The sequence below is a fragment of the Anomaloglossus baeobatrachus genome, chromosome 7 (assembly GCF_048569485.1).
Source record: "Anomaloglossus baeobatrachus isolate aAnoBae1 chromosome 7, aAnoBae1.hap1, whole genome shotgun sequence".
Taxonomy (NCBI): Eukaryota; Metazoa; Chordata; class Amphibia; order Anura; family Aromobatidae; genus Anomaloglossus; species Anomaloglossus baeobatrachus.
In genome coordinates, this window is record NC_134359.1 from 254,341,794 (window position 1) to 254,356,837 (window position 15,044).

Genomic DNA, 15,044 nt, shown 5'->3' on the forward strand with positions numbered 1-15,044 from the left:
ACCTAACTGTATATATATACACATATATACACTCCCACACATAGACACACACCGCTCTCTACTCACACAGACGTATCCCTCCCTACACACACACTCGCATATACAGACACATATAAACAAACACACCCTCCCTACACACATATGTACACACACACACATATAAACACATACAGGTAAATGCACACACACACACACACACACACACACATCCTTCCCTACACAAACACATATGTATATAGACACACAAACACACATATATTTATATACACACACACATACCTACACACAGACATATATATATGTATATATACACACACACACACACACACACACACATACACACACACGCTTGTCACTAGACACACACATATATATCCCCCACACATATATTTATACACACACACATATACACACACCTACACACAGACATATACACACACACACACACATATACACACACACCTACACACAGGCACATACACACACACACACATATATATATACACACACCTACACACAGACATACACACACACACACACATATATATACACACACACCTACACACACACACACACACACACACACATATGTATATATATATATATACACCTACACACACACACATATATATACACACACCTACACACACACACACACATATATATATATATACACACACACACCTACACAGACACATACACACACATACATATATACACACACCTACACACAGACATATACACACACACACACACACATATACACACACACACCCACACACACACACACACATATATATACACACACCTACACACACACACACACACCCACATATATACACACACCTACACACACACACACACACCCCTGCCTTGTCACTAGACACACATATGTACACCCCCCACACATACTGTATATTTATACACACACACACACACATATATATATACCCACCTACCACAGACATATACACACACACACACACACACACCCTTGTCACTAGACACACATATATACACACACTACAATACATATATTTACACACACACACACACACACTGACACATACACACACACACACATATATACACACACCTACACACAAACATATACACATACATACACACAGACACACACACACAAAATATATATATATATACACACCTACACATAGACACATACACACACACACACACACATATATACACACACCTACACACAGACATACACACCTACACACACGCACACACATATATACACCTACACACACTCACATACACACATATATACACACACCTACACACATACACACCTACACACATATATATACACACCTACACACATACACACACACATACATATACACACATATATATACACACCTACACACATACACACACACATACATATACACACACACACACCTACACAGACATATACACACACACACACACACACACACACACACTGACACATACACACACACACACATATATACACACACCTACACACAAACATATACACACACACATACACACAGACACACACACAAAATATATATATATACACACCTACACATAGACACATACACACACACATATATACACACACCTACACACAGACATACACACCTACACACACGCACACACATATATACACCTACACACACTCACATACACACATATATACACACACACACACCTACACACATATATATACACACCTACACACATACACACACACATACATATACACACACACACCTACACACAGACATATATACACACACACACACACACACATATACACACACACACACACACACACATTTCCCCGGCAGCCCATGCTATTATGTCCTATCACACCATCCACCGTCCTTGTGCCCTTCCAGCCTGTGGGGTGACGCTAGGTGGGGGAGGGGCTGGCTGCTGGACCCGCCTCTGGTGCTGTCCCTTTAAGACGCGCAGTGAGCGGAGCCCTCAGCAGACTGCCAGGCAGCAGATCGCACAGAGCAGAGGCTGCAGGAGACGCCGGGATCTATAGGAAAGTGTCTTCTCCGCCGATCGCCTCTGAAACTCCTGCGTAAACTTCACAGAAGCCCGCCCGCGGCACAGCTCATCATCCAACTAGATCGGAGCAACTTTATTGAACGATCCTAGTCGCCGGTAGATTGTCGGATCTTGGATTCTTTTGGGGATCTGCTCGGGACGATTTAACAATACACACCCGGCGGTGGTCGCTGCTGTGCGGGGCTGTAGTCGGGATGATCCTCCTCCTGAGTGGGATTATTTGTTTATTGGCTTTTGCTACAAGCAACACCATAAAGAGCCCGGAGAAGCCGGGGGAGCGCTTTGTGTGCACGGCGCTGCCCCCCGATGCCTCCCCGGGGTGCCCCCTGCCCGGAACCCCCGAAGAGGAGCTGAGGGCCACCGTCATCCAGCTCCGGGAGACCGTCCTGCAGCAGAAGGAGACCATCGGCGGCCAGAAGGAGACCGTCCGGGAGCTGACCGCCAAGCTGAGCCGCTGCGAGGCGCTGGCAGAGGACGGCAAGCACGGCTCGTGGAAAAAACTCTCCGGGAAATCCGGGGGGAAAGACACTATGGGGGATCTGCCCAGGGACCCCACTCAGGTCATCGACCAGCTCAGCCGCACCATGCAGACGCTGAAGGACAGGCTGGAGAACCTGGAGGTGAGCAGCAACATGCCCTCAACTTCATGTATCCGGAGCAGTGTGACTGACTGACTGCCGCATACACGGCTCACCGCTCCACTCATGAGTATGGTGAGGAGGGGTGGACAGGCAGCGAGCGCCGGCACCACGGACAGCGCACAGGACACACAGCAACGAGGAGCTGTCCAAGGGGCAGAGGACTGACTGTAAAAGGGGCAGAGAACTGACTGTAAAAGGGGCAGAGGACTGACTGTAAAAGGGGCAGAGAACTGACTGTAAAAGGGGCAGAGTACTGACTGTAAAAGGTACAGAGAACTGACTGTAAAAGGGGCAGAGTACTGACTATAAAAGGTACAGAGAACTGACTGTAAAAGGGGCAGAGTACTGACTGTCTAAGGAGAATTGACTGTAAAAGGGGCAGAGTACTGACTGTAAAAGGTACAGAAAACTGACTGTAAAAGGGGCAGAGTACTGACTGTCAAAGGTACAGAGAACTGACTGTAAAAGGGGCAGAGTACTGACTGTAAAAGGTACAGAGAACTGACTGTAAAAGGGGCAGAGTACTGACTGTCAAAGGTACAGAGAACTGACTGTAAAAGGGGCAGAGTACTGACTATCCAAGGGGCAGAGTATTGACTGTCCAAGGGGCAGAGTACTGAGCTGTGGAAGGTGCAAAGTACTGACTGTAAAAGGGGCAGAGAACGGACTGTAAAAGGGGCAGAGTATTGACTGTCCAAGCGGCAGAGTATTGACTGTAAAAGGGGCAGAGAACGGACTGTAAAAGGGGCAGGGTACTGACTACCCAAGGGGCAGAGTATTGACTATCCAGGTTGCAGAGTACTGACTTTCAAAGGTGTAGAGGACTGAGCTGTAAAAGGTGCACAGTATTGAGCTGTGCAAGGTGCAGAGTACTGATTACCCAAGGGGCAGAATATTGACTGTCCAAGGGGCAGAGTACTGTCTATCCAAGGGGCAGAGTACTGACTGTCTAAGGTACAGAAAACTGACTGTAAAAGGAGCAGAGAACTGACTATCCAGGGAGCAGAGTACTGACTGCAAAAGCGGCAGGGTACTGACTGTAAAAGGGGCAGAGTACTGTCTATCCAAGGGGCAGAGTACTGACTGTCCAAGGTGTAGAGTACTGGCAGTCGAAGGTGCACAGTACTGAGCTTTTCAAGGTTCAGAGTACCGATCTGTCCAAGGTGCAGAGTATTGATTGTCCAAAGTGCAGATTATTGACTATTGAAGGTGCAGAGTACTGAGCTGTCCAGTCCAAGACGCAGAATACTGAGCTGTAAAAAGATCAGAGTACTGAGCTGTCCAAGGTGCAGAGTACTGAGCTCTCCAAGGTGCAAAACATTGACTGTTCAAGGTACATAGTACTGACTATCCAAGATGCAGAGTACTGAGCTGTACAAAGTGCAGAGCATTGACTCTTCAAGGTACATAGTACTACTTCAAGACGCAGAGTACTGAGCTGTACAAGGTGAAGAGTACTGTGCTGACTGAGTTGTTCAAGATACAGACTATGTCTATGATCCAGAATACTGACTGTCCACAGGGCAGAGTACTGAGCTGTCCAAGGTGCAAATTATTAAATTGACTGTCCAATCCATGGTGCAGAGTATTGACTGTTCAATCCATGGTGCAGAGTATTGACTGTTCAATCCATGGTGCAGAGTATTGTCTATCCATGGTGCAGAGTATTGTCTATCCATGGTGCAGAGTATTGAGCTTTTCAAGGTGCAAAGTACTGAGTTATCCAAGGTGCAGAGTATTGAGTGAGCCTGTCAATCATAATCTGGACCTCTAACAATGGCATTATTTGTTGACTATGCCAGTATACCAGAGCTAAAGCTGTAGAGGAGATATGTATCTTGTGAACTGTATAAGGTATCTAAGAATGACCATCTATAATCCTACTGAACACAAAAAAGAATCATGAATCCGCACCACATGACCAACTCAGCTCTGTGCAATTCATTGACAAATACTGGTGTGCTTGATCTCTGACTGCAGCATCTATCTATCTATCTATCTATCTATAATCTATCTATCCATCTATCTATCTATCTATAATCTATTTATCCATCTATCTATCTATCTATCTATCTATCTATCTATCTATAATCTATTTATCCATCTATCTATCTATCTATCATTATTCCCTCTATCTAATCCATCTGTCTGTTTATCCATACATGTAATCAATCTCTGCATATAGCATGACATTAATGATTCACTATGTGTATTTACTTATGTTTATAATTACCATATTCTGAATAGAAATACTTTGTAACCCGCAGAGACAAAATTATTGTGTAAACACCGCTCATTACCCTTGATTCTCGGGCACATATGTATCTGTGGTTGTCGGTGTGATGTGATTCCTGCTGTATAATGTTGTGGACTGGGATGAATCTTAGCTGTCAATATTTACCCTGATTCCACAGAAAATCAATTGTGTTCTAAACAGAATAGTAACTATTGTGTATAACTGTATCCATTTCACATCCAATGTAAACTGCTACTATTGCAGGATCCTGTGGCTTTATATATGGAGTGAGTAAACCTTACACCTCATTTTACAGCAACTCATCATCAACCATTACAGCAGTTTAAAAGCCCAGGAACCCTAAGGCTGTGTGCACACAGTGCGTTTTTATAGCGTTTTTTAGTGCATTTTTGTAAAAAAAAAAATGCAAGAAAATCCTTATGCCAGCAAAATATATTAAAAAAAAAAAATAAGAAAGCAGGTCATATAGGGCGGGATGTGTGTTCAATGAGCAGGTCAACCATGGCGGAGGATAGCTGCAGTGCTCACCTGCTCCGGTTGTGCATATTTACACCAATTGGTGATATGTTCGATTTTACAATGGTGCATTCTCCAATTTCCTTTGACCATTTATAGGATAAGGTAATTGAATATACCGTTTTTCCAAAAATAAGACACTATCTTGTACTTTTTTTTTTGGCCCCCCATAAAGCGCTAGGGGAAATACGGTTGGGGGTAAGTTTACCCCCCCAATAAAACAGATTCCCCTTCCCAGGAGAGTCATACTTACCAGACCCTGGACGTCTGCGTGGCTCCAAGGTTGTCCTGGTCCTGTGATCTTTGGCAGGTATGCTCCACAGCGGTCCTCACCTATGATTGCGGGGTCTTCTCTCTTTTGGGGATGTCTGCTTTCTATAATGAATTGTCTTGCAGTATTCTTTAACTCTATTAGTTGCATGGACACTTCATTATTGAACCACAACTAGGGCTTATTTTCAGGGTAGGGCTGCCTTAGTATGAAAATTCCTGCTAGGGCTTATTTTCGGGGTAGGGCTTATTCCTGGGGAAATATGGTTGGGGGTAAGTTTACCCCCCCAATAAAGCAGATCCCCCTTCCCAGGACTTACGAGACCCTGGATGTCTGTGTGGCTCTAAGGTCATCCTGTGATCTTTGACAGGTATGCGCTACAGTGGTCCTCCCCTATGTTTGCGGGGTCTTCTATCTTCTTTCTTTTGGTGGTGTTCACTATCTATAATGAAGTGTCTTGCAGTATTCTTTAACTCTTTTAGCTGCATGGACACTTCATTATTGAACCGCAACTAGGGCTTATTTTCAGGGTAGGGCTGCCTTAGTATGAAAATTCCTGCTAGGGCTTATTTTCGGGATAGGGCTTATTCCTGGGGAAATACGGTTGTGGGTAAGTTTCCCCCCCCCAATAAAGCAGATCCCCCTTCCGAGGAGAGTCATACTTACCAGACCCTGGATGTCTGTGTGGCTCTGAGGTCATCCTGTGATCTTTGGCAAGTATGCTCTACAGCGGTCCTCCCCTATATTTGTGGGGTCTTCTGTCTTCTTTCTTTTGGGGTTGTCCAGTGTCCTGCAGTATTCTTTAACTCTTTTAGCTGCATGGACACTAGGACTAGGGTTTATTTTCAGGGTAGGGCTGCCATACTATGAAAATTCCTACTAGGGCTTATTTTTGGAAACACACAGTAGTACGGCACCAAATGGAAATATGAGGACCCTCATATAGGGTTGAATAAAAGGCAGCCGTCAGCCATATACTGGTACTTGTTCTCTTTTATTTAGATCCATTGTGATCCATTTCGAGGTATAAACTTCTCCCCCAATGTCTAGTATTATAGTAAACCTCTAAAAAAATAAATCAAAAGCTGAATTACAAAGTGGTTTTATGTAGGGTGGTCTTCCCAGAGAAGATGACCAGTAAATGGTGGAACCAAAAATCTGGCTTGGATGAGTAGGGGGTGCGTTCGGAGAGGTTATCATGGATAAACATGATGGTATTTTAGGGACATGCCTTTGCATCCATCACTGATTCATTATATTGTGACTGAAGAACGTCAGATCAGGATCGGTTCTGCGTGACTCAAAGACATAAATGAAGTTGCTTAAATAGGGCAGCTCAGGATAATGTTGTGCTGTGTTGTGTACTCATTATTTTCATGAAGCTTGTTATCCTATTGGGTATACTGCAATTCCCAGCGAGTGACATCGCTATTTCAAAATGCCTCCTAGAATTAGAAGAACATTTTAATCTTCACCACAAATCACACTTGCCGGAATGTGAAGGTGTCGATGCAACATTATATAATGCATTCATATGTAGCGGAGCAGAAATTGTCACTTAAAGGGGTATTACAGTTTCAGAAAAGAAATGTTTTTTTATGATGTAACAATATAATAATTTTCCAATATACTTTCTTCTGTGTGGTATTACTCAATGATTTAGGCTATGTGTCCACGGTAGAATGTACCTGCGGATTTTTCTGCATGAAAATCCGCCACTTTCGCGGCAAATCCGCACCTTATTTTTGCCGCGGATTTACCGCGAATTTGCCGCGCATTTTGATGCGGATTTTTTTTTTCCCCCCATTCTATGCCCAAAATCCGCACCAAAATCCGCAACAATAATTGACATGCTACAGATTTTTCCGGATCAAAATCCGCGGCAAATCCGCCGCGGAAAAATCCGCAGCATGGACACAGCATTTCCAAAATGCCATTGAAATGGCTTGGAAGTGCCGCTGCTGCAGATTTTCGGAAAATCCGCGGTAAATCCGCGGCAAATCCGCGGCAAAATCCGTGCAAAATCCGCAGCGTGGGCACATAGCCTTACTATTAGGGGATAAACACCTCTCCTGGTTCTATGTATGACTCTTAAATGTGTAATATCATAAGTCTTATACATACAGTCATGGCCTAAAGTGTTGGCACCCTTGAAATTGTTCCAGAAAATGAATTATTTCCAATGGAATTGCACATGTTTTGTTATACACATGTATATTTCCTTTGTATGTATTGGAACAACACCAACAAAGCAAATTGGACAGAATTTCACACAACATTTGAAAAATGGGCAAAATTGTTCACGCTTTTCCAAAATTGTGGGTAAACACCTTTGTTTAAAGCATGTGATGCTCATTCAAACTCACTCGTGGCAACGAACAGGTGTGGGCAATATGAAAATCACACCTGAAACCAGAAAAAAAGGGGAGAAGTTGACTCAATTTTTGCATTGTGTGTATATGTGTGCCACACTAAGCATGGAGAACAGAAAGAGGAAAACAGTACTGTCTGAAGACCTGAGAACCAAAATTGTGAAGAAAATCTCATCAATCTTAAGGTCACATGTCCATCTCTAGAGATCTTGATGTTCCTTTGTCCATGGTCTGCAACATGATCAAGAAGTTTACAACCCTTGACATTTTTTCAGAAAATCAAATATTTATCCCACAAAATATTGCACAGTTTTGTCATACCCATGTTTATTTCCCTTGTGTCTATTGGAACAACACAAAAAGGGGAGAAGTTGACTCAATCTTTGCATTGTGTGTCTGTGTGTGCCATACTAAGCCTGGATAATGAAAAGAGAAGAGAACTGTCTGAGGACTTGAGAATCAAAATTGTTGAGAAAATCACAACAATCTTAAGATTACAAGTCCATCTCCAGAGATCTTGATGTTCCTTTGTCCATGGTCTGCAACATAATCAAGAAATTTACAACCTGTGACATTGTAGCTAATCTACCTGGATGTGGATGGCAGAGTAAAATTGATGAAAGGTTGCAACGCAGGATAGTTCGGATGGTGGATAAGCCCCAATCAAGATCCAAAGAAATTCAAGCTGTCCTGCAGACTCAGGGTGCATCAGTGTCAGTACAAACTATCTGATGACATTTGAATGAAATGAAACGCTATGGCAGGAGACCCAGGAGGACCCCACTGCTGACATAGACATAAAAAAATCTAGCCTGCAGTTTGCCAAAATATATGTGAATAGCCAAAATCCTTCTGGGAAAGCGTCTTCTGGACAGAAGAGACCAAGATAGAGCATTTTGGTAAAGCACATCATTCTACTGTTTACTGAAAACAGCATGAGGCCTACAAAGAAAAGAACACAGCGCCTACAGTCACATATGGTGGAGGCTCAAAGATGTTTTAAGTTTTTTTTTATGCCTCTGGCACTTGATGACTTGACTGTGAATCTGAAGATTACCAAAGGATTTTGGGTTGCAATGCAGTGCCCAGTGTCAAAAAGCTTGGGGGGTTTAAGTCGTAAGTCATGGGTCTTGCAACAAGACAATGACCGTAAACATACTTCAAGAAGCACCAGAAATGGATGGATACAAAGCATTGGAGAGATCTGAAGTGGCAGCAATGAGTCCGGATCTAAATCCCATTGAAGATCTATGGAGAGATCTTAAAATTGCTGTTGGTAGAAGACGCCTTCAAATATGAGAGACCTGGAGCAGTTTGCAAAAGAACAGTCCAAAATTCCAGGTGAGAGATGTAAGAAGCTTGTGGATGGTTAGAGGAAGTGATTGATTGCAGTTATTTATTCCAAAGTGTGTGGAAACAAATATTAAGTTAAGGGTGCCAACAATTTTGTCCGACCCATTTTTGGAGTTTTGTGTGAAATTATGTCCAATTTGCCTTCTTTTTATTTTTGTGTTAATCCAATACATGCAAGCAAAGAAAATAAACAGGTGTAATTGCAAAAAGGTTTTGGGAGAAATATTTTATTTTCTGGAACAATTTCAAGGGTGCCAATACTTTCAGCCATGACTGTATGTGATCATTAGGTGGCGAGGACAGGATTATTCCCTGAAAGTAAGCAAGTATTCTATTACATGAATGCAAGCTGAGTTCTTGAAAAGTATCAGAAATTTATTTAGAAAGGATATTGGAAATAATGTAACTGTACTCTGTAGAAACAGATAACATGATACAAATTACTACATTACACAATGTGATAGCCAAGGCCCCTGACCAACTTAGCTCTGCTACATCTGCATCTCTAGAATGACGACAAGACAATGGTTGGTTGTTTGTAGAAATGTTACATAGTATGATGCTAGTCACTACTTACTGATAGTATAGACGGAAGGGTAGTCAGACAAGCCGGGGTCAGGAAACAGGAGGACACGACCAACTCAGGGAGTAAGTAGATACGCAGTCAAGTCACAGGCCGAGGCTCAGAATTCCAGGAGATTACGTATTAGATTCAGGGCACAGACAGAGATGTGGTCAGGTAACAGTCCGAGGTCAGAAGCCAGGAGGAAATGACAAAAACAGGTTGCGGGCAGAGAGGAGTCAAACAACAGTTTGAGGTCAGAAGCCAGGAGGTAATGACAAGAACAGGGAGCGGGCACAGAGGAGTCAAACAACAGTTTGAGGTCAGAAGCCAGGAGGTAATGACAAGAACAGGGTGCGGGCAGAGAGGAGTCAAACAACAGTCCGAGGTCAGAAGCCAGGAGGTAATGACAAGAACAGGGTGCGGGCAGAGAGGAGTCAAACAACAGTTTGAGGTCAGAAGCCAGGAGGTAACGACAAGAACAGGGAGCGGGCAGAGAGGAGTCAAACAACGGTCCAGGTCAAGAAACATAGATCAGAACAGAAGCACAAACACAAGCCAAGAGCACAACTGCTGAACTAGAGAGTACTACTGGCGAGGTTCTGGTAGAGCATGCTCAGTAATGAAACAGAGCAATTACCAGGAAAGTGGTACACCTGAGTAATCAGCACCTCCCAGAACCTGCATGGAATCCTGCACTGTCACACAACCTGTCAGCTAGTGCTCAGAAAAACACAGCAGAGCATCTCCAAATGCAAGATGCTCTGCACAAATGAAACATGTCACTGCCGGCTCTGTAGTTCAGGAAGGTGCGGCAGAACATCACCTGTGTGCAAGATGCTCTGCACAGAGGAATAATGTCACTGCCGGCTCCGTAATTCAGGAAGGCGCAGCAGAGCATTACCTCTGTGCAAGATGCTCTGCACCGAGGAATTATGACACATAGGTTGAAAAAGGACGGTCCATCTAGTTCATCTTTTCATCCTTCCTCCACCAATTATACATTTTGTCACTAAATCATTTATAGCCAACAATGTTGTGCACTGAGGAAATCATCCAGCCCTGATATAAAAGCTGTTCTAGTATCTGCCATTACTACCTCTTGTGGTCGGCATTCCACAGTCTGACTGCTCTAACTGTAAAGAACCCTTTCCTGTTTAGATGTCGGAATCGCTTTTCTTCCACTCGCAGTGAGTGCCCCCTGGTCCTTAGCATTGTCTATGGAAGAAATAAGTCATGCACCAGTCCTTTATATTGACCACACATGTATTTATACATATAAATGAGATCTCCTCTGAGACGTCTTTTTTCGAGAATGTAAAATCTTGTTTGCTTTAGCAGCTGCTGCCTGACATAAGTAATAATCTACTGCCTAGCTGACTTGTGTTTTTTCTCTTCTTTAAAGCATCAGCTGAGATCCAATGTGTCTTATTCGGCTCTGCCCAGTGATCTTCGGGAGATGCTGCAGAGGAGGCTGGGGGACCTGGAGCATCAGCTCCTAAACAAGGTGGCAGAACTGGAAGATGAGAAGTCGCTGCTCCATAACGAGAGCGCGGCGCACCGGCACAGGACCGAGTCCGCCCTCACCGCCCTCCTGGAAAGAGTCAGCGAGCTGGAGAAAGGTACTTCTATATTAATGCCGAGTCTCAGGAAGGAAGTCATTATGGAGGCAGAAGGCTTTATTGATTCTCTAAAGTTAAATTATGTATTTGACTTTTTTCCGATTCGGACGATCACGTGGATAAATGGTGTAAAATAACATTACGACTTTTATGTAATAGAATAAAGTAAAAAGATAGGTGGATAAAGATGGCCGATAATGGAGAGATGTAACCTAGAAAATTGATAGATTGGGATAGATCCACATAAGAAAATAAAGGATGGCAGCGCTCCAAAGCGTGACAAGGCAGTAGTGAGGAGGCATTCAGTGTGTCTTTTTGTGGGTTTATCAAGTAAGGATGACTTATCTGGATTACTAGGCTTACAGCTAGACTTAAGGGCCATTTACACGCTGCGACATCGCTAACGATATATCGTCGGGGTCACGGTGTTAGTGACGCACATCCGGCGTCGTTAGCGACATCGCAGCGTGTGACAGCTATGAGCAAAAATCGTTTGTCTGTGAGAGGTCATTCACTTACCACTTATCGTTGTCTGGTCAGTAGCGAGGTTGTTTGTCGTTCCTGCGGCAGCACACATCGCTACGTGTGACACCGCAGGAACGACGAACAACATCGCACCTGCAGCTGCCGGCAATGAGGAAGGAAGGAGGTGGGCGGGATGTTACATCCCGCTCAACTCCGCCCCTCCGCTTCTATTGGGCGGCCGCTTAGTGACGTCGCTGTGACGCCGCATGAACCGCCCCCTTAGAAAGGAGGCAGTTCGCCGGCCACAGCGACGTCGCTAGGCAGGTAAGTATGTGTGACGGGTGTTAGCGACGTTGTGCGACACGGGCAGCGATTTGCCCGTGACGCACAACCGACAGGAGCGGGTACGCACGCTAGCGATATCGGTACCGATATCACAGCGTGTAAAGTACCCTTTAGTGGATATACAGCGCAGCAATTCTGATCTATATTTTTTTTTAGATAGATTGATATATAAATGGATTGATAGATAGATAGAAGGATGAATAGAGGGATGGCTAGATGGATGGATGGATGGATGGATAGATAGATAGATATGGATGGATGGATGGATATGGATAGATGGATGGATAGAAGGATGGATGGATGGATAGATGGATAGATATGGATGGATGGATAGATAAGGATGGATGGATGGAAGGATGGATGGATGGATGGATGGATAGTTGGATGGATGGATGGATAGATATGGATGGAAGGATGGATGGATGGAAGGATGGATGGATATGGATGTATGGATAGATGGATGGATGGATGGATAGTTGGATGGATGGATGGATAGATATGGATGGATGGATAGATAGATAGAGAAAGATCAATAAAGATTATTGGATGGATAGATATAGACAGATAGTTGACAGATATGAATAGATGGATGGATGGATGGATGGATAGATAGATAGATAGATAGGATGAATAGAGGGATGGCTAGATAGACGGATGGATGGATGGATGGATGGATGGATGGATAGATGGATGGATGGATGGATAGATATGGATGGATGGATAGAGGGATGGATGGATAGATAGATATGGATGGATGGATGGATAGATGGATGGATGGATGGATGGATGGATAGATATGGATGGATGGATAGAGGGATGGATGGATAGATAGATATGGATGGATGGATGGATGGATGGATGGATGGATGGATGGATAGATAGATAGATAGGATGAATAGAGGGATGGCTAGATAGACGGATGGATGGATGGATGGATGGATGGATGGATGGATAGATATGGATGGATGGATAGAGGGATGGATGAATTGATAGATATGGATGGATGGATAGATGGATGGATGGATGGATAGACAGAAGGATGGATAGATAGATATGGATAGAGGGATAGATAGATAGAGAAAGATCAATAAAGATTAATGGATGGATAGATATAGATAGATAGACAGATATGGATGGATGGAGAGATGGATGGATGGAGAGATGGATGGATGGAGAGATGGATGAATGGAGAGATGGATGGATGGAGAGATGGATGGATGGAGAGATGGATGAATGGAGAGATGGATAGATAGATAGACAGATATGGATGGATGGAGAGATGGATAGAGCGATAGCTAGATAGACAGATGGATAGAGGGATAAACAGATAGAAATATAGATGGATTGATAGAGGGATGGATAGTTGGATACAGGGATATCTAGATAGATCTGCACCAGAAAGATATAGATGTAGATCAGAAGCAGCATTTCAAGGATATTACGTGTAGAAAAGTGAAGAATACAAATAGATACATTTATCAAACCATTTTGAACCTAACATGAGGATTAGTTTCAGTGGAGATGTGTTTGCTGGTGTGGGTGACTCAGTGCTGCACTACAGACCTCTCCACCTGCTTTATTGATGATTTCCTTCTTGTCTTGATGCCTGTTGGCTGGATGTGTGCAGATTTCTCTACAGACTGCCTTACTTTCCTATGTATGTTGAATTTTCTCGGGATTGAGCTTTCCTGAAGGATTTCCAGCATGCAGCCGTCAGTCAGTGTCACAGCGGCTCACATTTCCATCCCAGTATGGATGGTGATTTTATATGCTGTTACTTAACGGACTGAGCGCTGGCTTTCCATATTGGTATTGCATGTGTTGAATCCGTACAGGTGACGTAATTGACCCACACTACATACATACAATATATATGAAGAGCTGGCGCTGCTCTCGGTGCTCTGATATCTGATGCACCGCCTGTAGCATTGTGAGAATTAAAGCCCCAGGTCATGAATTAAGATATGTTTTTTTCTGGGCATGTTACTCCTTACTGAACAGAAAACCAAATATTGCCACAGGCGTGTTAAGTAGTGTGTGTTCAGTAATGAGAATGGGTAATGGGGCTGAGTGTATGGCTTAAGTGTCATTTATATCATTTATAGAGAAAATATATATCAAGGGTATATTATAATGTCATGTATACTAATATTAAATATTATAAACTTAAAAGAAATCTATCAGTACGTCCTATCCACCATCCCCAAACTGCAAACTAGTCTGTGAAACATAAATCTATTGACACCTTTATTTCTTCTATCTGTTGCTGCACTGCTGAGAAAATAGTGTTTTCATTCACTTTTCATTTGCAAATGAGTGAGACTTTATTGCTCTGGGCGTGACAAAGAACTAGTTGTTACCCCATCCAAAACCAGCCTCTTTAACTTGATTAATACCTCACTGTCTGAATCCTTCGTGGCATCACACAGGTAGTGAGCTGTCAATCAAGCTGAAAAGACTGGTAATGCATGGAGAAACAACCATTCTGTAGTCAGACGATTGAGACGTTCTCTGTCGTGTCCAGAGCAACAAATCCTGATTTGTATTTTAATAAAAACACAACTTTTTCA

General features: G+C 43.3%; 1 protein-coding gene across 1 annotated transcript in view; it reads left to right on the top strand.

The window, feature by feature from the left end:
• Positions 1-1,982: 1,982 nt before the first annotated feature.
• Positions 1,983-15,044, top strand: part of NPTX2 (neuronal pentraxin 2) — a 47,572-nt gene continuing 34,510 nt past the window's right edge. The window contains exons 1-2 of the mRNA XM_075318055.1: positions 1,983-2,690; positions 11,448-11,664. Coding sequence (XP_075174170.1) covers positions 2,265-2,690; positions 11,448-11,664 — 643 coding nt within the window. The 5' untranslated portion in view covers positions 1,983-2,264. The remainder of the gene's footprint in view (positions 2,691-11,447; positions 11,665-15,044) is intronic.